This window comes from Panthera uncia, chromosome B4, assembly GCF_023721935.1.
Source record: "Panthera uncia isolate 11264 chromosome B4, Puncia_PCG_1.0, whole genome shotgun sequence".
NCBI classification, from domain to species: Eukaryota; Metazoa; Chordata; class Mammalia; order Carnivora; family Felidae; genus Panthera; species Panthera uncia.
In genome coordinates this window covers 50,413,577-50,439,349 of record NC_064809.1, presented here as the reverse complement: position 1 = coordinate 50,439,349, position 25,773 = coordinate 50,413,577, and the positions used below count along the sequence as shown (strand labels likewise).

Sequence of the window (25,773 nt, the reverse complement as noted above, 5' to 3'; positions counted from 1 at the left end):
TTTCTCTGCATCTGAATCAGAAAAAAAACTATTAATTCTAGGCCAAGGGATTCCAGAATTCAAAACTCTGGTCTCATTAAAAATACTACTTTTTCATTCTTTTTATTGTTTGGGTCTGTAGGAGCAAAGAGCAAAGATACTAATTTCTCAATAACATTCTCTATTAGAATGATCATCTCTGAACGGTAGAAAGTCTGAAGTATCATCATTAAATAGTAATAACTATCACTCCTTATAAGGACACTAATTATATGACATAATTCTTCCTGTTTCCTTAGCATTGCATCATCAAGCTTTTGGAGAACAGGAATCATCACTCATGTTACCTTTCAAATTCTACAGTTCTTGGTACAGCAGTGTTTTCAGAACAATGACTTGTAGAATACATTGATGAAAAGTAAATTCTGTATGTCATAAATCCGATGTTATAAAACATTACAAACAATGGTTTATGTTTTGTGTCACCAATGGTAGATAAATTTATCTTGATTTAGATATTCTCATGTTCTGTAGACCTTTGAAAAGAGTTTACTGTTGGCATCATGTGAAACTTCTCCATGGTCACTTTCCCAGGAGAAGGAGTAGGAATGCAGAAGAGGGGACTAGTTTTATTTGATGGATAGCATACATACATTTTTAACTCTGGATTTAGATGGATGGCCATGGCAGATGGGTTGGAAGGGAATCTCTTGTGTTCTCCTGACCTTGTAAGATATTTTCTCAACTATAGTCATTTCAAACACCTTTTGGCTTCAGCATGTAAGAGCCATATTTTAGTAATATGCTTAAAATGTTATTGTACATATTTTTGTGTTTGGCTATAGGGATGCCTATAATATTTTCTAATGCTACAATATTAATGGTAGAAATGCACTGCATTCCCCAGAATCACATATCTTGGGGTAGATGTAAATGGGCTGTCTAATGTCAAGCCTTGCACTGTCTGTTCTTTTGCCAGAAACTCCAGGGCATCCCGAGAATACGTGTGATTATCTGGCAAGGGCACCAAAGTGTCTCCAATACCTATTTGAAAAGTGTCAACTCATTTTCTGTTATACTGTCATTTCCCAGAAAAATATCACTAATAATTTTACAGCTAAATTCCTCTGAATGCAACACTCTGCTTAAAGATAAATGGATTTTATCTTTATGGTTTTGCTTTTTCTGACATACTCATTGAACTATAATAAGTAAAAAATTTAAAAATGAATAGTTCAGCAACTTCTTTCTGCAAATTGTCTTCACCATCGGGAAACTAGGTGAGGCAACAAGATAGGGATGAATCACATTGAGGATCAGAATGCGCGAAACTGGAAAAGCAGGTAATTTATGTACTCTGTAAAGCAGTTTTATTAAACAGAAAATTGCTACAATTTTGTGCAAGTCACAGGAAAGCCATGCTGTATCTTTATGGTCAGACTTTCATAATCCTCTGACCTGGTAAGAAATACTCTGACTTTCCGATTTCCCAGCGGGAACCCTACGCCCTGTACAAGTCCTGGCCTCTTTTGCTCTCTTATGAACAATGTCTCAGTACCAGTGGCAGCTACAAGCCAAACTCACCTATTAATCACCCCCTAGGCAAAACCAGAGATGGACTTCTTTTCCAGTTTCAGTCTGTGCTTACCATGAGGAATTGAACGCCAGACACATGGCTGGCATTGCTGTCCTGGTTCAGCCTTGCTCATTTCTCAGCCTCTTACCACTCCTCATCTTTCACAATTACATGGGCTGGAAATGAAGTGTGGTGCCTTCTAACCCCCTAGGAGTTGGGGGAGGGGAGTGGAAATTGCAGGAGGGAAATTTCACTTCATTTTTGGAGGCTTTAGGTTCATGTTGCTTCTGAATAAGTGAAACTGTTTTTACTTCTGTTTATTTTCTCCTTACATCCCTCTGTTTTGTGCTTTCAGTGGTTTATTTTGTGTTTGCTTATTATTTTTTCATTTGTTTTCTTGCTTCTTTTCTTTTGGCTTTTTATGTACTCATGTTATCTACTTATTTTATTCCCCATTTCTTTTTACCGGTCCTGCATAGGAAATCATTCTAATACAGTCCATGTGGGTTATGTTTTTTAAGTGTTTTCTTGAAAAATGTGTATTATTTGTGAGCATCTATTTTTAATTTCTGCATTTGTTATTGTGATGTGAATCACACTGTGTCTTACTCTTTGTTATCCAGAAGAGTGTTTTTAACATCCACTCATACTGTCATGTGCACCTCTCGTCCATTACTTCCAGTTGTCCAAGGCCCTCCATGGTGTGAGGCTACCACCTTTCCTTTTTAATTCATCGGTGGTGAACTTCTAAACTGCTGTGAACTTCCCGCCGCCACAAACAGCACTGCAGTGGACATCCTTGTCCGTGTTTCCTTCCAGACCAATGTGAGAATTTTGGAAGGAAGTGCACCCAGGAGTTGCTACGTCATAGGATATGCATGTGTTTAATTTGGTTAAATTGTGTCAGATTGCTCTTGACAACAGAAGCTTTTGTTTGACTTTCCACCAGTATTGTATGGAAATTCCTACACACACGCACACATACACTCACGTACAGACACACCTGTGCATGCACACATGCACACATACACAAATGCACATCTTTACCATAATTCACTTAAACCAGCTTCTGACTTTTGCCTTTTTAAATATGTGTAATGTGAAACTAATGATTGTCTAATTTGCATTTTTTTTTATTATCTATATGCTTTTTTCATGGGCATTTTGGATTTCCTACTCTATAAATTACCTGTTTATGTACTTTGCCCATTTTTCTATTAGGATGGCTGTCTTCTTCCAGTTCACTTAAGAAGCATCTTGTGTCAAACTGTGTGTGTATTATCAGAAGAGGGGTAAGATTTACTTCTCTCCTTTATAGCTTCCTGCTCAAGACCTGTGTAATTTTACCATTCGTCAGCCACATGAAGATGATTTTAAAAGATCCGTTAAATGTTATAAGCATTAGTGTTAACTTGATTTAGTGAGAAGTTGTTTATTATTCTCTTTTTGGATACCATCCACTTGTAGGCAGATCAGCAAAATAAATGTCAAGGGAGCTGTTAAGACTTTCTTTCTTTCTTTCTTTTAAGTTTATTTATTTATTTTGAGAGAGCGTGAGCACAGGCTGGGGAGGGGCAGAGACAGAGGGAGAGAGAGAATCCCAAGCAGGCTCTGCACTGTCAGCACAGAGCCCAAAGTGGAGTTTGAATCACAAACTGTGAGATCATGACCTGGGCTGAAATCGAGAGTCGGACGTGTAACCGACTGAGTCACCCAGGTGCCCCAAGATTTTCTTTGTTAGAACATGTCCCTCCAGTTATCAGAAGGTAAAGGGGAAATCAAATTGTCCTCTAAACCCACCTTTGTCACCATGTACAACCACTCAGACTGCTCCATTGCAATGGAGTTGGGAGTGGGTCTTTCCAATCATTGTCTCTGTCTGAAGTCAGGTGCTGCTCAATCTGACCCTTTGGATCCTGTCTTTTGTATATACTCCCTAATCTTTACCTTGTGGATTTAGGAATTATGGGGGAAATAAAATAAAATGTGACTATAAACCAGACCAGGACTATAGCATTAATTAAGGTTGCATAATTTTGAAAAAAATACACAAATTCTTAGGGCCTCATTTCAGTTTCCTAATCTATGAATGAAGAAATAAAGCTGTATGATGGTTATGTCTCTCAGTCCAAAAACAAAAACCAAGAAACCAAAAAAAACTCTGAAGCTCTTCAAACTATTTCCAAGCTTCTAAGGGCTTGAAGAAGGCTTAATCATGAATTTTTCAAGACAAGGATGGAAAAAGTTGTAAGGAAATACCCAAAGAAAAGGAAAATTCTTTGCAGAAATTAGAACATATAATGGCTAATGAAAATATATCAGTATGGTGTAATGGACTTTTGAGCATATGTGTTACATTTTTACATCAGAATTATAAAGCTCTTATATGTGAATGGAAGATATTAACTCCCTGAAGATATACATGGATATCTTATGTAAAATGGCAACTTGACTTTCCCAAAATGTGTTCGTGCAACGTTAATAAGTTTTACTTGAAAGAGGGTCCCATGAACAAACATTTTGGTTCAGCAATATTTAATCCCTATCATGTGCCAGGCATTATTTAGATGTTGAGGATATTCTAGTAAGCAAGAGAAACAAGGGTTTGTAATCCAGGATAGAAAAATCAGAATTTTCAAAAACTAAAGTGGTGGTGAGTGCTACAAAGGAAATAAAGTTGGTGATGTGGTGGATATTGTGATAGCACTGTATGGTGACAGATGGCAGCTACACTTGTGAGCATGGCATGGTGTGTAGACTTTTGTCCAATCACTATGTTGTATACCTGAACCTAATGTAACGTTGTGTGTCAACTGTACTTCAAGTAAAAAAAAAAAAAAAGGAAGAAAGAGGGGCACTTGAGTGGCTCAGTCGGTTAAGCATCTAACTCTTGATATCGACTTAGGTCATGATCTCACTGTTCACAAAATGGAGCCCTGTGTCTGGCTCTATGTTGACAGCAAAGAGCCTGCTTGGGATTCTCTGTCTCCTTCTTTCTCTCTGCCCCTTTCCTGCTTGTGTGCTCTCTAGAAAGAAAGAAAGAAAGAAAGAAAGAAAGAAAGAAAGAAAAGAAAGAAAGAGAAAGGAAAAGAAAGAAAGACAGAAAAGACAGAGGGAAGGAAGGAAGATGGCATTTGGGTTGAGGCTTGAAGGATGAAGAGAAGCTGGTGTTAAGAAGAGCTGAAAGCTATGTTTTCAGGCAGGGGAACCTAAGTATAAAGGCCCCTCATGTAGGAGAGGGCTTGGTATAGAAAAGGCATAGAAGGAAGCCTAAGTGGACAAAAGAGTGGTCATGGAGAAGGTGAGTGGTAGTTGATAAGATCTGGAAGTGAGGCTTGAGCCAGAGGTCATGAGACTCTATGTAGGCTAATATACGAAGATTAGACTTTAAGAATATTAAACCTATTGATATATTTTAGGAATAAGCAGAGGGTAACATTTTTTTTTTTTAAAGTTCATTTTGGCTCTTTTGCTGGAATGGTTTTAAGAAACTAAGAGTGGAAACAGAGATACCAGTTAGAAGGACATTGCAGTGTTCTTTTGAGAAGGGATGTGCCCTGGACTGAAGGGATGGATGCAATGATGGAGGGAGGTGAGCAGATATTTTTTGGAGGTCAAACGCAAAGACCTTGTGGACAGATTATATGTGGTTGGTGAGGGGGAAAGGGAAGAACCACAATGACTTCCAGATAACACTCAACTAAATATATTTTTTAAGTGACATATTATCTCAGAGCCTTTAACATGTTAATGCACATTGATACCCCAAGCAGGGGTACATATAGCATTTTCAAACTTGTTTCTCCATGGAAACCCAGACAGTTCTCTTTAAACCTTAGCACATCCTTTGTGCTTGCATTCTCAAATTGACATTCACCTCTTAATGCTTTGGAAGTTAAAATCTATAGTGGAAAAAGTATTTATTTAAAGGAAACAGTAATAGAATTGTTGAATCATTATGTTGTACACCTAAGCTAATATAACACTGTACGTTAATTATACTTGAATAAAAAAAGTAGTAAAATAAGTAAATAACAAAAGAAAAAAAATGAAACAAAAGAAGAAAGAAAAGGAAACAGTAGTAGAGTGTAGTTTGTTTCTTTAACGTCTTTATCTATTTAACCATTCATTTACATATTCAACAAATGCCTACTAAACACTGCTTATGTTCTAGACCCAGTAATGGGATCACCAAAGCAAATAAGAATCCTTTTCCTAATGCAGTACATTTATAAAGAACTGTTTTTTGAAAATCAATTTAAAAGGAGGAATTGAGCAATAAGATAAAAGGAAAGAGGAGTTAGTCATACTGCAAATATTTTGTAAAAGAATTTTGGGAGGGAGTAAAATAAATTTGTAGTAGCATAAAGGAGTCTCTTTGGGATGCAGTCCCTTAGGAGGACACTGAAATACATGCACGGGTGGTTAGCAGCAAGGTTGGTTTCTTTTATCAGGTCTTGAAGAGTTTGATGTGTGGTATTCTTGGGTAAAACCAATACAGTGGGACTATGAATATTGGCAGGTGGGTTACAAGTTTATGTTGGACCAAGCTAAGTCAGGTAATGCAGGTTAACTCAAATTTTCCATAGTCATATTCCCTGCAAATAGTTGTGTTCTGGGAGTCAATTTAGTTCCAACAAAATGTACTGAATGGTACCATGTAACTATAAAAAGCCACTATCACCAGATTTTCCTCTCCTATTTCTTGAGGTCTTGGCATTAGAGATCATGGTACTCTGCAAGGACTTCTAGAAACGTGAATAAATCAGTCTGACATATGATTACCAGTGTAGACATAGCTAATATAATTCCAAAGAGACACTATAGATCTTTCTAAATTTTAGGGATTTGTTATGCTATGATAATAGTTTTGCAAAAGGGCCCTGATTTTCCTTTATTTTTTATAAGCAAATTTTTATACATTTTATAAATCCTATATTTTCTTATAAACCCATAAGAATTTGAGCTGTTGGATTGAAGATCGTTTATCCAAGAATGAGGTATAAAAAAAAAAAGCATTGAAATGAACATGAAAAATACTCATTAAGAAACATTATGATACTGTTCAGGTATCTTTGGTAAAAACACATATAATATTTATGGAATTTTCCCTTTCTTCAGTCTCATGCTATGACTGTCTCTGAACTGAGGGCTGCATTTGCATGCTATTAGGGTCACAGATCACATTCCTAAGGAATAAAAAAAATAAATCTGTCCAATTAGTAAATCCTATTCACACAATAAATTCTTTTTTATTTGTATGAGTTTGGAACATGAACATGGTGCTTGTAAAGTGAGGGGCACTTTACATATTCTAAAGAAGAATAAAAAGTGACTAGGGAGATAAGAACAGTATGATAAGCATTATATTTATGCAATAAAGTTAATTCAGAAAATCTGTTGTATTTATAACCTAGAAGAGGTTGTCCTTTTCAAGGCATTAAAATGGACTAAAATATTCAGAAAACTTACTTGAAATCCTTCCAAACACATCTTTTATGTAGCTCTATAAAATATATTTATTTATTTAAACTAATGGCATTTCTAAATGAACAAAATGAACAAATGAACAAAAGGACGAAATAGTAAATGTTGGATGTTCATCTTACCAAAGTAAAAGCCCTGTAAGGTGTCAGAAATCACATTCAGAATGAATGTGTATAGTATCCCCCATTTGCCCCTCCAAATCTACCTTCTCCCCTTCCGCATCCTACTACTGGCCATGGGAGGCTGATGTACATGGACTCCCTTGCCCTCTGGCTTTGACTAGTTTTGCCAATGGGGAGCTCTGACAGAAGCTGGAGAAAAAAAAAAAAGGAGAGCACTTATGCCCTTTCTCTCTTTCTGAGGGGCCTCTTCAGGCTGTCAGTGCTCCTTCATAGAGGCCCTTCTTCTGGTGTCCCATTATATTGACTCCTCCCTCTAGGTTCTGGTGGCCACTCCCTAACCTTGACCTAAATATGTGAACAGATTTAATGTTATTTTACTCTCCTCAGTGTTCCCGCATCTTTGTGGATAATCCCTTCATTATATCTTTTTGAACTACCCAATTTGTATTTTTCATATGATTTCTGTTTGGGCACAGACTGATTAAATTCTTGTCCCCGGAGCCTCCTTAAGCTATCTATATCTACATGGCATGTGATATAACATCAAGAATGAATTGTCAGGGCAATATAGTGTGGGAATTGTATTCTTATCATGTGCTAGACACTATGATCTTTAAAATGCAAAGCTGTACTTCCAACTCAGAGACATTTGTAAATTACAATTCCTAAAAGGTGGAGAATTTGTTTGGATTGATGCTCTCAAGAACTTTCTCTTATCTTTGGGAAATGCTTGTTGTGAAGTTCTGACCAACCTGAGAGACTATTGGAAGCTTTCTTCTCTTGGACATTTATTTATTCACCAATCAAGTATTGTTCACACAGTATATGTAAAAAATTATTCTAGATGTGCATTCAACCATCACTTAACAAATGGAAAAAAAAATCATACCAAAGATGTCATATATTTTAACCTTTCTTAATGTCAGAAGAGTAGTTATTGGTAGAATCAAGACTTGAACTTAGATATTCTGATTCAAAGTTTTATAGATTTTCATTACATTGTGCATGAAAGAAACAAAATCTCTCCTTTGGCCTATTAAGAGAAACAGGGCAAACACTCACATCTAATATTCAAATTAATGTAGACAATTACCAGTGCGGAATTAAACATAAAATGCATTCACATTTAAGAAATGTAGACAGCACTTCTGGTGAAGCGTCTCTTAGGCTTCTTGGAAGAAGTGATTAAGTCCAGTTTAGTCATATAAGGTCCATGGAAGCGCAAGAGGCACTCAGATCATGGAGAAACTTTGAACACTGAGCCAGAAAATGTGAAATCTACTCCCTAGTCAATCAGTATCTTTTATTTTTTTAAAAAAATTTTTTTTTCAACGTTTTTTATTTATTTTTGGGACAGAGAGAGACAGAGCATGAACGGGGGAGGGGCAGAGAGAGAGGGAGACACAGAATCGGAAACAGGCTCCAGGCTCCGAGTCCAGAGCCCGACGCGGGGCTCGAACTCACAGACCGCGAGATCGTGACCTGGCTGAAGTCGGACGCCCAACCGACTGCGCCACCCAGGCGCCCCAATCAGTATCTTTTAAAAGTGTTTGATCAAGACTGTGAATAACATCAATGAGTAATCAGTTGAGGATTATGAAAATTAATTTGGCAGAACTTCATAGAATAGATTGGAGATTAAAAAAAGAAAAGAAGGCAGACTTATTAGAAATCTTGATAAGTGAGAAGTAACAAAGATTATTGATAAGGTGAGAGAGAGAATAAGTAAGAAAAATACTTGCAGGAACATAAGTAAAAAAATTCAATGACTAGTTACATTTTAGAAAATAGGAAAGAAGTTAAGGATGTCTGAGTTTTGGCCTTGAGTTAATGGCAAGATAGTGCTTCTAAGAGCACAAAAAAAAAAGAGTAATTTGCTTGAGGGAAAGAGGAGCAGGTAAAAATAACAGCTTTGTTCTGGAAATGTTTACTTTGACATTGAAAGGTAGGATTTGTAGTAGGTAATATCGGAAAAGAAGCCTAAAGTCAAGTTGATTAGAGTCATCTGTGTGATTGTTTAGTAGATGTCTTGTTTTCATTTATAGAGTGTAGGTGGACTGGGGTTGGATGGATGTGGCAGTTGGATGGGAAGGGGCAGTGAGTATGGACAAAGGGACCAGTGCCAAGATAGAATATTCTTGGAGGTCTAAGTCAAACTGGGAGATATGTTTATGCAAAGCTCTTCTGGTAGAGTGTGGTCAATCAATGTTGTATCTTACAATAAATACGGTGCTTAGCGGGGAAAAAAAAAAAAGCAACAAGTTTGGAAGCTAAGAGGGAAGAGAAAAATATGCAAATGGTATTGAAAATAGTTTTGAAGAGCTATTTAGTAATAAGCCATGGATTATTTTCTCCAGTCCTGTTGTACCTGATGAATATTGTGGTGAATATTTTGAAGAATGGGGTGGTTGCTGAAGACTTTGGTGACTGAAGGTGATAAGGTAAAAAGAAGAGGATGGAAAACTAAGGTTTGGAGAATATTTGTTTTTGAGTGTGAGGTTCGGTGGAGGGGGAGAAATGAAACGAATTAGAGGAAGGGGAGACTAAAATGCAATTATAACCGAGGAATTAAAGGTTTTTCAGGATGAAGAAGTAGTCATCTTCTCATGACAATAACTGACAAAAGGCAATTGGAATAAACAATTATGATATTGAAAACTTTTGAGAATGGATTTTTATTGTATTATTACACTGGCAGCCAGAGGTTGCAGAGTTAAGGCAGCATGATGTGGTATACAGAACAGGAGTTTTCAAGTGTGACAGACCTGATTTGGAATCCCAGTTCTGTCCCTTACCAGCTGTGTCAATTTGGCAAGGCTACTTATGAATATTCTTAGTTTCCTAAGCTGTAAAAAATAATTCCCAGTTGTCAAATTCTTATAAGGAATCAATGAGGCAGATGAAATTGCTGGTAGAATGCCTAGAACATAGCAGTCTCTTAATTAAATCCATTCCTTTAAGAAAATAATAAGTGGTAAGGATACAGAAGAAAAAGCAAGAATAGGATAATCCTTTGAAAAGTTTCATGGTGAAAGGACCTGAGACATTTATAGGGAAAATTTTTTAGTCTAGTTGGAACTGTATACACTTGCTGGTGGAGGAGAGGAGCCAAGATGGATGGGGCTAGTGAGGAACTAAGAACCAAAAAGGGTAACTGAACAATCAAGAGCGTGGATGACAAAATATCAAGGACTTAGGATAAAGTGAACAGGAGGAAGAGTTAGTCTTAAAAAGGAACACACGCTTCTTTGGAGACTATTTGGCAGGAGAGAAAATAAATATATTTTTAAGTGTAGAGAGAAGAAGCTGTAGAAGCTCTTTTTGAAAGCATATGTCTTCTTGGTAAAGAGACTGCGTCATTTACTAAATGAGGGACTGATGAGGAAGCAGAGCTTAAGTAGAGTAGAAAAATTCGAAACACATCATGAAGAAGGCTATTGGGGTCAATCAGTAGAAAAGACTAAATTGACTGCTAATCAGGAGAGACTAGTGACTGATGTGGAATTGAGATAGATTTCACTAGAATATAGGAAGCAGTAGACAGAGAACCCATTCTTTAACAATAGTACCATATACTAAGAAGCTCCTGAAATTATCCAAGCAAAAGGGTGAGAATCTAAGAGATGTGTCCTGGTGAGGAGATTGAGGAGAAGGTGAGATAAATAAAAAACTGGTTGAGTGACTGTGACCTGAAAGTACTTTTCATATTGATTTACTAAAATGTAATCAGTTATGTGAACTTCAAAAATATGCAGAGTCTAGTAGGAACTCTATTTGATTATTGGAGACCTTATTGATAAGTAGAAAGGAGTAGTTGGGGTTTGTATACTGTGATCAAAATTCCAACAGAAAAGGGAAGCTGAAGCCTGCTTTAGCCTCAAGGCAATCCTGAGGCTAGGGCATGTCCTCAGAACATCAGGGACTCAGTCTAGTGGGTGGGTTAAAGGATCTATGCTCCTCCTGAATCTCTGCTTGAGTAGAATATGATATAGCCATTGGGCTAGCCCTCTGGACCAGCCCCGCCAAGAGGAAGGGTACAGAAATCTTTGACAGAGGATTATGTAAAATTGAAAGAAAAATATGACTTTTAAAGAACTTGATTTTCTTAAACTTGTTGGAGAAGAAATCTCTGTCCATTTGGAGTGGGAAAAGAGCAAAGGTTTTTCATCAGAGCAGTAGGTAGCCAATTGCAGCTTCAGAATGCAATCAAATGAAGGGTCACAACATCAGCTGGGGGAATCTGCAAAGGAATAAATAGTTCCTAAAAGGACAGCAGGTATTGATGGTTTACAAAATCTTAAGGTCAACTAAACCTAGCATGTTTCATACCTTTGTTACCCTTATTCATTTGTTCACTCATTCACTCATTACCTATCAAATGACAGACAGTAATGGACTAGATCCTTAAATAGACAAGGTTCCAGTCTGATGGAGCTTACATTCCAATTGGGAATGGGATGGGGAGGAGAGAACACTGGAATATAAAAAATAATACATTGAAAAAAAAACAGTACAATGAGTCCTCAGGATCTGAAGCATTTTTTGTGTATGTGTGTATATGCTTGGGTATGTGTGTATATATGTATATTGCTAGAGTAGGTTTAAGTGTAGTTGTGTGTGTGTATGTGTGTGTGTCTATGATAAAGATACAGAAAGGATTAGTTGTAGATTTTTCTGGCCATTCTAGATCCAAACAAAGAAAAAGGTGTTCACTAAATTATGCCATATTATACCAAAATCATTCCCACACTGATTTTATTTGGTAGTTATTTTCTTTGTTTATATTCTTTTAAAGTTTGTTGCCTATCAGAGAAAACATTTGATATTTAATATTTCCAAGATTACTGTGGTGAGCTAGACATTCTCTTATGTTATTGATGGGATTATAAATTGTTAAGTGTTTCTGGAAAGCAATTTGGCAATATATATTAAAATCATGAATATGTTCTTATGTTTTCAATATGCAATTTTAGGGACTTTATCTTATGGGAAATAATCCACCATGTGGGCAAAGCTTTATGCATAGAGATACTCACTATAACCCAATTAATAACAGAAATAAAATGCCAAATATTTAAATTATGTATGAATAGAGAAGTAGTTGTCTTGTAGTAGGTGCATGAACTGTATGAATATCATGTAAATAATTAAAATTATGTGCTCAAGGAATTTTAATGACATAGGACCATATTTATGATATAGAAGGCTATGTAAAAAGAACAGGATAAAAATTTTTATATGTTGTAATTCTTAATATGTAAAACAATTCCATAAAATTGGATGGGAGGAAATAGGCCAAAATGCTTTATACCTGAAGCATTTTCTATGATTTGTACATGTGACTTTTTATATGCAGAAATACCAATAAATATTATTTTAAAAACCCCACATTTCAGTGGGAATTAAATGCTCCTGTGATTGTTCTATAAACCAGTAAGTCCTATTATGGAATGTTCTGGCAAATCAGCACATACATATATAAAACCATAATATCCATTCAAATTTTTGTTAAATAATCTGTCAGATGGGTATGTTTTAGAGCAATGAAGCGATTGTCTTGGCTGCTTTTCTTTAGAAAAGCTTTTCTTAACTTTTATTTTTATTTTTTTTTAACGTTTTATTTATTTTTGAGACAGAGAGAGACAGAGCATGAACGGGGGAGGGGCAGAGAGAGAGGGAGACACAGAATCGGAAGCAGGCTCCAGGCTCTGAGCCATCAGCCCAGAGCCCGACGCAGGGCTCGAACTCAGGGATCGCGAGATCGTGACCTGAGCTGAAGTCCGACGCTTAACCGACTGAGCCACCCAGGCACCCCATCTTTTCTTAACTTTTTAACATAACCGATTAAGGCCTGTCCTTGGTCTGTGCATAGCAAATCTGGTGAAGTAGTAGACATGGCTTTCATTTGCAAATAGTTTTACAAGAAGTGATTTTAATTGAGTAAATAGAAAGCGTAAGCTTGGATTTATGATTGGACCAATATTTCTTAAAATGTAGTGCTGGGTAGGGGCGCCTGGGTGACTTGGTCGGTTGAGTGTCTGAATTCGGCTCAGGTCATGATCTCACAGTCCGTGAGTTCGAGCCCTGCGTCGGGCTCTGTGCTGACAGCTCAGAGCCTGGAGCCTGTTTCAGATTCTGTGTCTCCCTCTCTCTGACCCTCCCCCGTTCATGCTCTGTCTCTCTCTGTCTCAAAAATAAATAAACGTTAAAAAAAAAATTAAAAAAAAATGTAGTGCTGGGATCCCTTGCAACAGAGTCATCTCTGAAAATTGTTTAAAATGTAGATTTCTTAGCCTACTAAATCAAATCTGAGGATGGATACTGGGAAGATGTATTTTTTTTTAATTTTTAAAAAAATGTTTATTTATTTTTGAGAGAGAGAGAGAGACATAGTGTAAGCAGGGGAGGGGCAGAGAGACAGGGAGACACAGAATCTGAAGCGGGCTCTAGGCACTGAGCTGTCAGCCCAGAGCCCAGTGCAGTGCTCAAACCCAGGAGCTGTGAGATCATGACCTGGGCCGAAGTCGGAGGCTCAACTGACTGAGCCACCCAGGTGTCCCTGGGAAGTTGTATTTTTAAAGATATGCCCTAAGTAATTCTCCTGAGATTCTCTAAGAACCACCAGTTAAGGTAGAAATGTTTGAGATTTAGAAATTCTAACCTTGTCTGCTCCAATGCTTCTTATGTAGAATGAGATCTTTTCTCAACAGCTTGGATCCAAAATACAGAGAATTTGGCCTAGCAGTAAGTCAGAATTAGGGGATGGGGTCTCTCTACTGTTCTGTTGCAATCTTATTAGAGAGCTTTAGATTTGGAATTCTTTGAGACCATAAGCAAGTGGTCAGTCACCTTGCTGGAAATAGTAATAGGGTGACTGAATAGGTAATTTGTGGTCCGGATCCTATGAAAGTGTCTCTTGGATGAAATGCTTGCCTAAATCATTATAGAGTTTACAGCTCTTAATGAAACAGGCCTCCAGGGAGAGTGGTCATACCCTAGAGGATAAGAGCAGAGCCAGACACACCTGTCACTTACTATGTGCCAGGATGAATTAAACAACTCAAAATCTTAGATTCTTCTCTCATAAAATGGAATTACTAATAGTGCCAGCTGAATCATGAAAAGTTGTGTGCCAGTCGTTGAGCACAGGGCCTGGCATGAAGTAAGCACTTATAAATGCCTACAGTGATGACTTCACAAGAATTCAACTATGTAAGCTTGAGAGGTCAGGCTTTTCCAGTTGATTTTTTCCCAAGTTTTCTAGCTTTTCCAGTTGATTTTTCAAAGACCATCTTAGTTATCAGAAAAGCCCTGGGATTTGGGGCACCTGGGTAGCTCAGTCGGTTAAGCATCCGACTTCAGCTCAGGTCATGATCTCTCAGTCCATGAGTCTGAGTCCCACGTTGGGCTCTGTGCACAGATCCTGGAGTCTGCCTCGGATTATGTGTTTCCCTCTCTCTCTGCCCCTCCCCCATTCATGCTCTGTCTCTGTCTCTCTCTTTAAAAAATAAATAAACATTAAAAAAGAAAAGAAAAGCCTGGGGATTTGAATAATCCCAATTCTTGGAGGGCAGGGGCTCTAAGGTTACCTCTAGTTCTTCATCTGAGGTAGATTTTTGATATCTGTTGTTTTCATGGAATATCCAATACTTATGTCACTTACTGAAATCTGCTGTCTGGGTTGGGTATGACTGAACGGAATTATGTAAATTATCACTTGCAGAGTGACTTTTCTTTGTATACATTCTCTAGTTACTAAGAAAATCAAAGCTCATTTCCAAACACACACACACACACACACACACACACACACACACACACTACACACAGCCTTAACCCTGGCCACCTTTGTAATACTTCTGGGTGCCACATTGTTTCAAGCTGTTTTAGGTTCAAATAGGCATCTCTGGCTTTATGATGGTTGCTACCATGAAGCACACTTACATCACCCTTTTCTTGCCTTATTGGTTAATATTCCCTGAGTAAAAGTATTTGTTACACTTTTCCTTAATTTAAACTTGCATTTGTCAAGTGATAGGCATCTCTAGTGGCTTCTCAACTTTAGGAAAATACCAACACCCCTCCCGGAAATACCACTAAATCAGGCTGAGACAATTACCAGGAGCAATCCTTTAGATTATCCAGTTGCATAACACACTTCTTGAATAAATGACATAACCTAATTTAGGATACATCACCAAATTCAAGTCAGAGAGTATCCTTTGCCAGTCAATAAGAGTGCGGGTCACTGGAAGATCTCTTCGTAGAATTTTTCTCAGGGCTTCGTTCGATAACTCCTGTAATTCTTCTAAGACTGCAACTTGAAATATATTCTCTTGCTCTTCCACAAGCCTCGCAAAACTTAAAGCCAGTTGAGCTTGGTTAACTATTTCCAAGCTTTCTTTCAGGTCCTTGGAGATTTCAACATGAAGGTTGACAGCCTTGAAGAAGTGAGCTTGCACAAAAATTCTTCCTGTTACTTGGGTTAGAAATGGATTGATTTGGAAAATCCATTTAGATTTCCAAAGGCCATTCCAGCAGTCTCTTGTTTCATAGCTGTGGTCCTCAATGCACGCTATCAAGAACTCCTTATTTTTCACGGTTTTTCTCAGCACGTTGCAATTTCCTTTTGGGTAGTGATCACTCACGTACAGTTTTAAGGCACACAGAACAACATTTCTCAGGTATTCTGTCTCATTCCGAATGATACCGTGACTTTGGATGTCTTTTAACTGGTTTTGAAGCAGGTCGAATTTGAAAGAAAGTTTGCTTTGATAGTCAAAAAATCGGTAGTCACCCATTACGTTGTGGTGAGACAAGAGTACTGGATTTCCATCGATAGAGAGTGGTACACAATATTTCTGGCAGTGTTGGTGGCCTGCACACTCACCTTGATGGTGCATAAGTTTTTCATCACGGATAAGCAGACAGAGATCATCAAAGGCATTTACAAATTCCCCTGGAGGAGCCTGTATCAACAGTCTGCGAATTACTCTTTCTTTCTCCTTCCTACTCAGAACGCTAAGTGACATGCTTGGTTGCAGCAGAAGCAAAGTTTCTGAAATAAAGAGTATTCAAAGGATGAGAAAACATTCCATGAGACACCTTTCCCATCAAGGTGTTAAACATTCAAGCTTAAGATTACTATGGCTAATCATGAAAACAGGTTGTCTTGCAAGCTGAGTCTACTGATGAAGTCATAAAGAACCTTTCTCTATGAAGTGTGGAACCTTTGATGATGTCACCATGGGTGTTCAGGCCAAAAGAAAAACATGACGGTCACCTGACAGCGTGGTACCCAGCCATTCAGCTGTATGTATTTTGAAGATTTTAAAAACTTAGCCTCCCAAACAGCCTTCTTCAACAGTGGTGTGTCGCTGTGTACATTCTATGTTGTCAGGAATCCACAGAAGCAGCCTAGAGTTTCTAGAGAGGGTTTGGCAGCCCTTTGCACCTTTGGGGACCACAGTGGCATTTATTTATCCACGGGCCCTCAGAATATTCTCCCCAAACCCACTGGAAGCACATTATGCCCAAAAGTTTCAGGGGGGTTCAACAAAAGAGTAAAAATAAAACAAGGTACGATGGCAGTTGACAGAAAAATGCCAAACAGCAGAGGATACTGCATTATAAACATTGAGGGTTTGAAGATTGTCAAAATGTAAGCAAGAAGCCAGAAACTTTCAAGGGCAGTGAAATGCAGGGACACATCTGGCATGTGGATTCTATGGGATTTAATTGTGAGCTATCTCCAAAGAACAAAGGTGCAAACCACTCTGTATTTTCTGCTTTCTCTCTAGAAGAGGGTCAGAGGCAACAGCTGATGAATATCAAGAAATTCCTTTACTACAAAAGGGCAGAGTTGACTATATTTGAAACCTGTGACAACATGTAATGGGGAGAGACTACTAAGCAAGGAGAAGCATAACAACAGGTCATGAAAATATGGAGAACAAATATCCATTCAAAAGTCCTTTCTGTTCCTCTTTTCTCTTCTTCCTTTTAATTAATCTCCTTTACTTGATTCTCCTCTTTCTTCTTGAAGAGTCTGGAAGTTAAGCCTCTCTCATTTAAGTATAAACCTCTTCCTTCCATCCGTCCTAAGCTTTTTTGCATTTCCCTTACTTCCTGTCTTTTTCTTATGAGAACATGAGCTTTGCCATATTAAGTCATAGCCTTTATATGTGAGGGCTTTTCATTAGTTTTAGCAGTCTGAAACTGAGTGGAATTTTGAACAATTTTCACAAGTACCTTTCATGATATTATAAGTTGTCATATTAATTCCCAACTTCAGTTTTTCCAATTGAAGTGTCCTGATTTTTTTGTAGTTTGTCTGTGTACAATAAGTAAGCTTGATTATTTTAATTTTCTATTCATACCAAATATACACTCAGCATGGCATTTTTAACCCTTTCTGGTGTTACTTAAAATGTTGCCTTTTTTTGGCACGTGTAGCTGGACATCTGGCTAATGTCATGGTAATAATAATTATATCAAACATGGTAACTATTTATTGAACACTCAGTAGCAGAAACTGTGTTCAGTAATATATTCAGAACTTATGCCCTCACTTTCCCTAAATATTAATTTGCTCACCTTTCAGATGAGGAAAGTGAACTTGAGAGAGGTCAAGTGACAGGGAGATCTTGAAGCCCAGCTGTCCCCCAAGTCCGTGTCTCAGGAAATAGACTGTATTTCCCAAATAATAACTTGATTCCTCAAATGTTTATTTTTATTCTTTTCCTGTAATTTTTATTGTGTTATGTATGCCCTCTCATACCTTCACTACAGAATAGTACCTACTTAATTTTGTTTTAACCATAATTTATCATAGAATTATTTTGTCACTTAAGCAAAAGATAGACTATCCCTTAAAAATAAAAATAAAAACGTTAAATTGAAAAGAAATCAAATATTTCCTTAGGCATTTTAAGTACTTAATGATTTTCTGTGAGAATTTCCTTAACTTCTTTTTTTGTGCTTCATACATGGTTTTTGTCGATGATTCGGGATGAATTTAGAGGTGGAAAAATTAACCTAGAAAAAACTCACAAATTACTTGAAAAATTAGATATTCAGTGCAATTATGTTCATGTGAAATCTATTTTTAAGGTGAGATAATATCCACCCCTTGTCTGCCCCACCCTATGAAGGACTTAATCCAATATAGGGGAAATGTCAATAGCTACTTGGATGCTTTCTACAGAAAATACATATGAAAAATTAGTCTCTTGAGAATTAAAGCAATTAATTATGCTATATATATTTACAATCAAGAAGGAGAGAATTTAGGTAGGAGATAAAATAAGTTAATGGTAAAATTTGAAATAATACCAGGTTATTAATTTAGCATAATTAGCTGAAGATACAAGAATGTTCATGTAAGATTAGGATCGGTCATATGATTAGATCAAAATCACATAAATGAAGAAATGGTAAATGGATTAGATGTTAGTGATTTATAGAAGGAAAAAGAAATCTTGAGAAAAATGGTATTTTACTCACTTCAAAGTAGAAAATCATGCCAGAAGTTTTCTTTGTTTGAAGAACTAGTGGGGATGGAAACTGGATCAATTTTTTCACTAAAGGACAGAGGGAAAGATCATCAATAAGTAAGAAAAATCCAAGCACTCAGCTGAGTTTTGTGCTAGGAAAAGGCAAATTTCTTGGCAAGTCAAGTAAAAATACTGGATTGGCTAATTAAGTTAAGAAGATGGAAATCCTGAATATGATACTGTTTTCTGAAAGTGACTACCCAGATAACAGTCTGTGAAATTCTTACCATTAATACAAACTGGGAAACCTGTGTCACCGGCCTGTAAGCTAACCAGTTAGCCTGATATAATTTCATGGATGACGGCCAAGGCAGGCTTTTGGTTCAGAGAAAATAGCCTTGTTACAAAAATAGCCATTGCAAGGATATCAGCATCTTGGTGCTATTTCTCCAAGTCTCAATTCCCAAAGCATGATGTGAAGAGGGCCAACTGACAGAGGCACATGCCCTGGGTTGTCTTATCAGAGAGGGACCTCAAGTTTAAGGAACCCAAATCTTTTATTACAGGAAGTAAGCCTGTCTGATCTTTGCCCTGGAGGGTGCCCTTATCATTATTATCATGCACAGTAAACAAACCTGCTTTTTCCCCTCGAGGGAGATATTATCTTTTCATCATGCAAACATCCTTGAAAAGCTAGTTCTGAAGTAAGTGTTGGTGCCTCTGCTGGAAAACCTGCAGAGACACAGGAAACCATGGAGCAGCCCTATCAAGTACTTCTCTCAACAAGATTTAGCCCCCATGTTTACAAATCACAAAGAGGAGGTTCAAAAAAAAAAAAAAAAGCTGCACTTCTCAAGAGACTGCAGTAAAAGACAAAAGTTTCAGATTGTTTTTTATGAATGCAAGTAGTCCGTGCTGCCATAAGCTATCAGAATTTTAAGCAATTCATGTCTAATACTATACCTGAAGAACACAAGGTCTGTGAAAGATCTTCACAAGTAGAACTTCCCCCCAGTGGTATCACTCAATGGGAGAACCAAATATGTACTTTTTTGGTTTAATAAAATTCACGTTCAACACAACAGAGAGGTAATACATTAAATCTGTATCAAATGTGAAATGTGATCAATCTTATTCAGTGATTATCAGGTTGCTTTGCATTACCTGCAAAATGAAGATATGTGTCTGAGCTGTACTTGAGTAAAGTGCATGCCCTATTAAAAAGTGTTATGTAAAATGTGCAACAGTTCTAACAGGTAAAGAAATAGGTCATTAATTGATATTAACAATTATTTAGACGTGAGAGGGTGAAGGTCTAGTTTGTTTAGCAAAACCTTTCTGGAATGGCTGTGAAAATAATTTTTATAATTGAGGGACAGAGATTGCTTAGAATTCTTTAAAAACCTCTTTAAAATGGCCTCAAATAATTTAAGCATAAGTTGCATATAAACAAGGCTGATGATCATGACAAGAAATTGTTATCGAAATAATTCCCCTAGGCCCTTGAATAGATGATACTTTGTTGCCTTTGGCTACATTGCCATATATGCATTAAGAAATTAATTAAATAGAATGCTAGGGAAGGTGTATTGGCTAACGAAATTTTCTGGATAGCTAAAAATTAAGCTTCTTAAACATTGGACTGTTTTGCTTCAACTTTTGTTGTTTATCTTTCCAAAATTCACGGTACACCTTGTAGCCAGAGTAAATGCAATGAATCTTAAAGAATCTTATTTTGGTGACCAAAATCTTCCAGCTTCTCAGGGCTATTGTTATTGGCAAGCTCAATGGGCGTGGAGATTCTTCACTCCGTCAGATCTTCCCTGTTCAGTACTTGGCAAATCAGAAATTTCCCTAAGCAAATGTCTTAACCTGCAGAATGGGGAAACTAATATAGTTATCTTGCCAGATTGTGCTGAATAGTAAATATTATTTGTGAATGTATCTAGTATAAGGCTTGGAAAAAAGTAGGCACTCGATAAATATTATTTGAAGTATATCAATCATAATTGTTCAAAAAATATAGGAAGTTGCATTACATTTATTGATTTCTTAAGAAGCTGGCATAAATTCTGATGTGAATTTATTTTCTTATTGGGTGAATATTTACTATGAAATTTAAGTAAAGAAGGTGTACCTTTATGACCCTGGCAAAATATTCACATTTTCATTTTACAAAATCAATTCTTGAGCCATGACGTGGGGAGCAATTCTGTAAGATTTTGTTTTATCCCTTTATTAAAAAAAAACTTTATTGCTTTTACCATTGTCATTAATTTGTAGCACACAATATATTTTATAAGAAATATTCTGTGTCATTTCAATATATATTGCTAGTCTGAGATTACATTCTTGATTGTTAGTTGAGTATGAAGTAGCATCCTTCTTAATTTTAAGAATTCATATTATTATAGAACTTACCTTAAGTTTTCAAATTCTCTAAGCAGTTAACAGCCATTATTAAATCTATAGGATGTCCATGGGACTCTGTTAGAAACTGCGGATTGTAAAAAATTAATAAAGTGCTCTCTCTCTCACTCTCTCTCTCTCTCATCAGGAGGAAAAGAAATACAGAAATTACTATTTTATAAGTAGATAATAATAAATATCATAGTTAATAATTACAGGGAATCTGAGAAGACAGAGACTCAGACTTGGGCATCTATAACAGAGGCTGTGGTACAGAGAGCATTCTTATTGTCCCTCGAAGAATAAGAAGCAGTATATGTAGATAACAGTGTGAGAAGTGCTTGGCGAATAAAAGGTAACGATGTATGACTTGCATATAGGATGTATGCAAGGAAGTGATGAGGAGTGCTAGGTATGGCCAGATCACAAAAGTCCTGAGGTAGGCTACAGAGTTTGGATTTTTTTTTATAGACGATGGGTAGCCATTGAACTTTTCTGAGGAGGGAAATAGAATAGTGCAAAGTTTAGGATATATCTGGCAGTAGTGTAGAGTGGTTTGAAAGTTAGAAGGTAGAGAGAGGAGGTAAAGTATTTCTCTGCTGTGTCTGCCCTACAAATCTGCAACTTGGGTCAATTCAGCTACATATTGTTTAGTTCCACTGCAAGTTTATGATTTCCTATTTTAGTTGGTCTGCCACAATCTAAGCTTATTTTTAATCTTCTCTCAAAAACAAATAGCTCCATATCCTTTTCTCTTTTTTTAAAGAATTTTAATTATTTTTGAGAGAGAAAGTGACAGAGAGACAGAGCATGAGTGGGGAATGGGAAGAGAGAGGGAGACACAGTATCTGAAGCAGGCTCCAGGCTCTCAGCATAAAGCCTGATGCAGGGCTCCAAACTCACAAAGACTGAGATCATGACCCAAGCCAAAGTTGGACGCTTAACCAACTGAGCCACCCAGGTGCCCCACTTCATATCCTTTTCTAAAAGTTATATTCTCTCCTGTAGCAAATAAACTGAAAGACACCTTTACATTTCTTTCTCCATTTCCTCAATGATTCATTGCAATAAATTTTGCCTTCATACCTACCTTGAAAACCTCTATTTTTAAAATGGTAAATACAATGGTTAGGCTCTCTGTGCATTTTATTTATCCCTCTTTTCTTAAACTACTCCTATTCTCACTTCTATGACATCACTTTTTTTTTTTGAAAATTTCTGAACTTTCCTTTTCCATCTGTCCTTAATTTTCTTTCTTTTTACTTTACATATAATTCCTGAACAATCTTATTAACTTTTCTTTTTTTTCCAGTTTTATTGAGATGTAATTGACATATAACATTGTCTTAGTTTTAGGTGTACAACATGATTTGACATACATTGAATTGTATGTATATATTGAAAAGTGATTAACAAGTTTAGTAAACATCCATCAGCTCACATATGTACAAATTTCTTTTTCTTGTTATTAGAACTTTGAAGATAACTCTTGTAGCAACTTTCAAATATGCAATATGGTATTACTAATTTAGTTACCAGGCTGTGTATTACATCAGCAGAACATGTTATTATATATCCTACATCAGTGTTTGCTATGGTCATCATGTATATTTCATCCCTAGTACTTGTTTATCTTATAACTGCAAAATTGTACCTTTTGACCACCTTTTGAGCCACCTTTTGATCAATCTGTTCTCTCTATTAGATCAGTTTGTTTAGATTCCACATATACGTGAGATCATATAGTATTTGTCTTTCTTTGTCTGACTTACTTCACTACATAAGGGCCTCAAGCTTTGTCCATGATGTCAAAATTTATAGAATTTCTTTCTTTTCTATGGAAGAATAATATCTTATTCACATTTTCTTTATCCATCTGTTTTTAGACACTTAAGTTGCTTCCATGTCTTGGCTATTGTAAATATGGCTCAAATAAACATGGAGGTACAGATACCTTTTCAAAATAGTGATTTTGTTTCCTTTCACTAAATATCAGGAAATGGAATTGTATGATATGGTAGTTCTATTTTTAATTTTTTGAGTAATCTTCATATTGTTTATAACCCTTATTTGAATTCTTTATTAGGTAAATTGCTTATCTCTGTTTCATTAAGATCTGTTCCTGGGGTTTTATCTTGCTCTTTTATTTGGAACATATTCCCCTATTTCTTCATTTTCTTTTACTGTCTGTGTTAGTTTCTGTGCATTAGATAGAACAGCCACCTCCACCAGTTTTGAAGGAGTGGCCTTGTTTAGAAGAAGAACCTTATTGTTCATCCCAGACTTAGTTTTTGTTTGTCTCTCAACCTTTGCAATTGTCCAAGCAGCCTGCTTTATTCTTAGTGGCTCTCAGTCACTGAGGGAGTGCCAAGACCCATTAGTGTTCCTAAAGGGAGGATCCCAGTCAGCACCTAGATGTGGGCTGATTAGATCCCTCAGGCAGTAGCTTATAAAGTATACAAATAGACCTCTTTCAGGGAAAGACTGGAAGCAAATGTCTCTGTCATCTCCCTCTGCACCAAGCTCCTGAGGGACAACTAGACAAGGATTTTCTCTTTGTTTACCACAATTCTGCTGAACCTGTGAGCACAAACCTCTGAGTGGCAGCTGTAAAAGCTGGAGTGCCAGATATGTACACACACGTGTTTCAGGGAGATATTAGTGATCTGGAGGGAGATAGAGGGAAAGCAGAAAGATGGTACCTACTGGCTTCCCTGATCTCTGGGGGAGACTGTGGGGCCCCAATACCTGTGTTAGATTAGAAGCATGACTCTCAGGCTATGGCTTTTAAGGTGACCAGGTAGGCCTCTTTCAAGGAAAAACTACATGTTAGTCTATACCTCCGTGCTAAGCCCTGGCGGGGACTAGCCACCAAGAGTCCTTGTGAGCTGTTAAGAACTCTTTACTATAGTTTCGTGGATCTTGTGGACACAAGCCCCAGTTGGCCTTCAGAACTAGGTATTTGTAGGACTTATCTCTCAGGTGGAAGTCTTAAAATTTGGGGCATTACAAGTTAGATCCAAACCCTTCACTCCTCAGGGAGAGCTGAGTGTTGTGTGTTCACTCTCAATTATATGTCATCCTGTTGGGGGTGATGTTTGTGGAGAGATTGTGTCTCAGCCTCTCCAACCCATTTTGATATAGAATTTTTTCTCATTTGCTCAATATATAGGCAAGTTAGTTCACTCAGCTAGTTTCCAGGTATCTTTCAGAGGGAATTGTCCCATATATAGCTGTATATTTGGTATGTCTTTGGAAGGAGGTGAGTTCTGGACTTTCCTATGTCACCACCTTGTTGACTTTCAATGGCTTCCATTACTACTTTATAACGGGAACAAAGCACAAATTTTCTATCCTGAACAACAAAACCATATACACGCTACTATTTGTTCATCGCCTGCCATATTCTAGGCCCTGTGTTAGGTTTTTGCATGCACTATTTTAACAAACATCCGAGGAAGTCGTTACTAGCCTCTTTTTACACATTAAGATATTGAGGTGAGGAATGTTGATATGGTTTATATCATATTACTGTGGAGATTCATATCTGGATCTGTCTGCCTGCAAAATCCTTGTTTTTTCTCCAGTAATACATTAGTCCCCACTTACCATCCTAATCGTCTACTAGTTGTCTTGGCTTAGATGAAGATACTTCAAATTTAATATGTTTAAGTAACCATCTTTCCCTTCAAAACTGTCGTCTTCTCTTTTCTTGGTGATGGAAGCACCATTCTTTCAGTTATCCAAGCCAGAAACCTGGGAGATTCCGGGACTCTTCCTCTTACCTTACCTCCACATCCAATTTTCAAACCTTTTAAGTTGTATTTTATTTCTACACAAAGTCAATTGGTCTCCAACTATTTGCTACTCAAGGCGTGCTCCTCAGACTAGCATTTCTGGCATCCCTTGGGAGCTTGTTAGAAATGTAGCATCAGATGTACTGAAGCTGACTGTGCATTTTAACAAGTCCCTTGGTGACTTATATGTCCATTAAAATTTGAATAGCCCTACGAACTGGTTCCTTGCTTTGAATCCTAGCATCTCCCCTCTTTATAGCTGCCATAGTAATCTTTCTAAAACAAAATCTATATGATTTACCTCATTAAACCTCATCAGCAACTCACTGGTTGAGAATGAAGTCTGAGGGCCTCAGGGCCAAGGGCCCCTTGGATACAGTTTTGACTTCACCTTTATCTCTCTCACTGAAGCTTTACTAACATCCTTTCTAATAACCTGTTTTGTACTGTTACATGTTTATTTACTCTGATCCCAACAGTTAGAATAACCCTTCTCCCCATTTTCAGACAACTATCTTCCTTGTCATTGAAAGCTCATCTCCAGGATCACCTTTTCTATAAAGACTCTCTTTTTGTCTCCAAGAAGAATCACTGAACTTTCTTTGTCTGTTGTGTATAAAGTTTCTATTATAACACTTTCATACCGGCTTTCCTTTTCTAGAATATGAACGCCCAGAGGGCTCTGATAAGGTGTTGCCTTTACATCCTTATTATCCAATTTCATTTCTGCTTCAAATATTTAGTTAGGAAGAAAGGGAAGACAGAAGACAAAGTTGCTAAGCAGTTTCAAGTAGTATGTCAGGGGCGCCTAAGTGGCTTGGTGGGTTATGCGTCTGACTTGATTTTGGCTCAGGTCATGATCTCACAGTTTGTGAGACTGAGCCCCACATTGAGCTCTGCACTGACAG

General features: G+C 37.2%; 2 protein-coding genes across 3 annotated transcripts in view; one reads left to right on the top strand and one right to left on the bottom strand.

Annotated features, from left to right (window-relative positions):
• Positions 1–11,245: 11,245 nt before the first annotated feature.
• Positions 11,246–16,316, bottom strand: CAPZA3 (capping actin protein of muscle Z-line subunit alpha 3). Of its 2 annotated transcripts, none has more exons than XM_049625156.1 (2): positions 15,284–16,316; positions 11,246–11,404 (listed from the first exon to the last, which is right to left on the bottom strand). In XM_049625156.1, the coding sequence occupies exon 1, from the start codon at positions 16,194–16,196 to the stop codon at positions 15,297–15,299; it is 900 nt and encodes a 299-aa protein (XP_049481113.1). In that variant the 5' UTR covers positions 16,197–16,316; the 3' UTR covers positions 11,246–11,404; positions 15,284–15,296. The 2 variants fall into 2 exon arrangements, with proteins under 2 accessions (XP_049481113.1, XP_049481114.1); XM_049625157.1 differs by having other exon boundaries at positions 15,363–16,316.
• Positions 16,317–16,401: 85 nt separating this feature from the next.
• The window catches only part of PLCZ1 (phospholipase C zeta 1), a 45,520-nt gene continuing 36,148 nt past the window's right edge, over positions 16,402–25,773 (top strand). Inside the window, exons 1-3 of the mRNA XM_049625155.1 lie at positions 16,402–16,476; positions 16,965–17,122; positions 18,155–18,276. Of these exons, the coding sequence (XP_049481112.1) occupies positions 17,110–17,122; positions 18,155–18,276 (135 nt within the window). The 5' untranslated portion in view covers positions 16,402–16,476; positions 16,965–17,109. The remainder of the gene's footprint in view (positions 16,477–16,964; positions 17,123–18,154; positions 18,277–25,773) is intronic.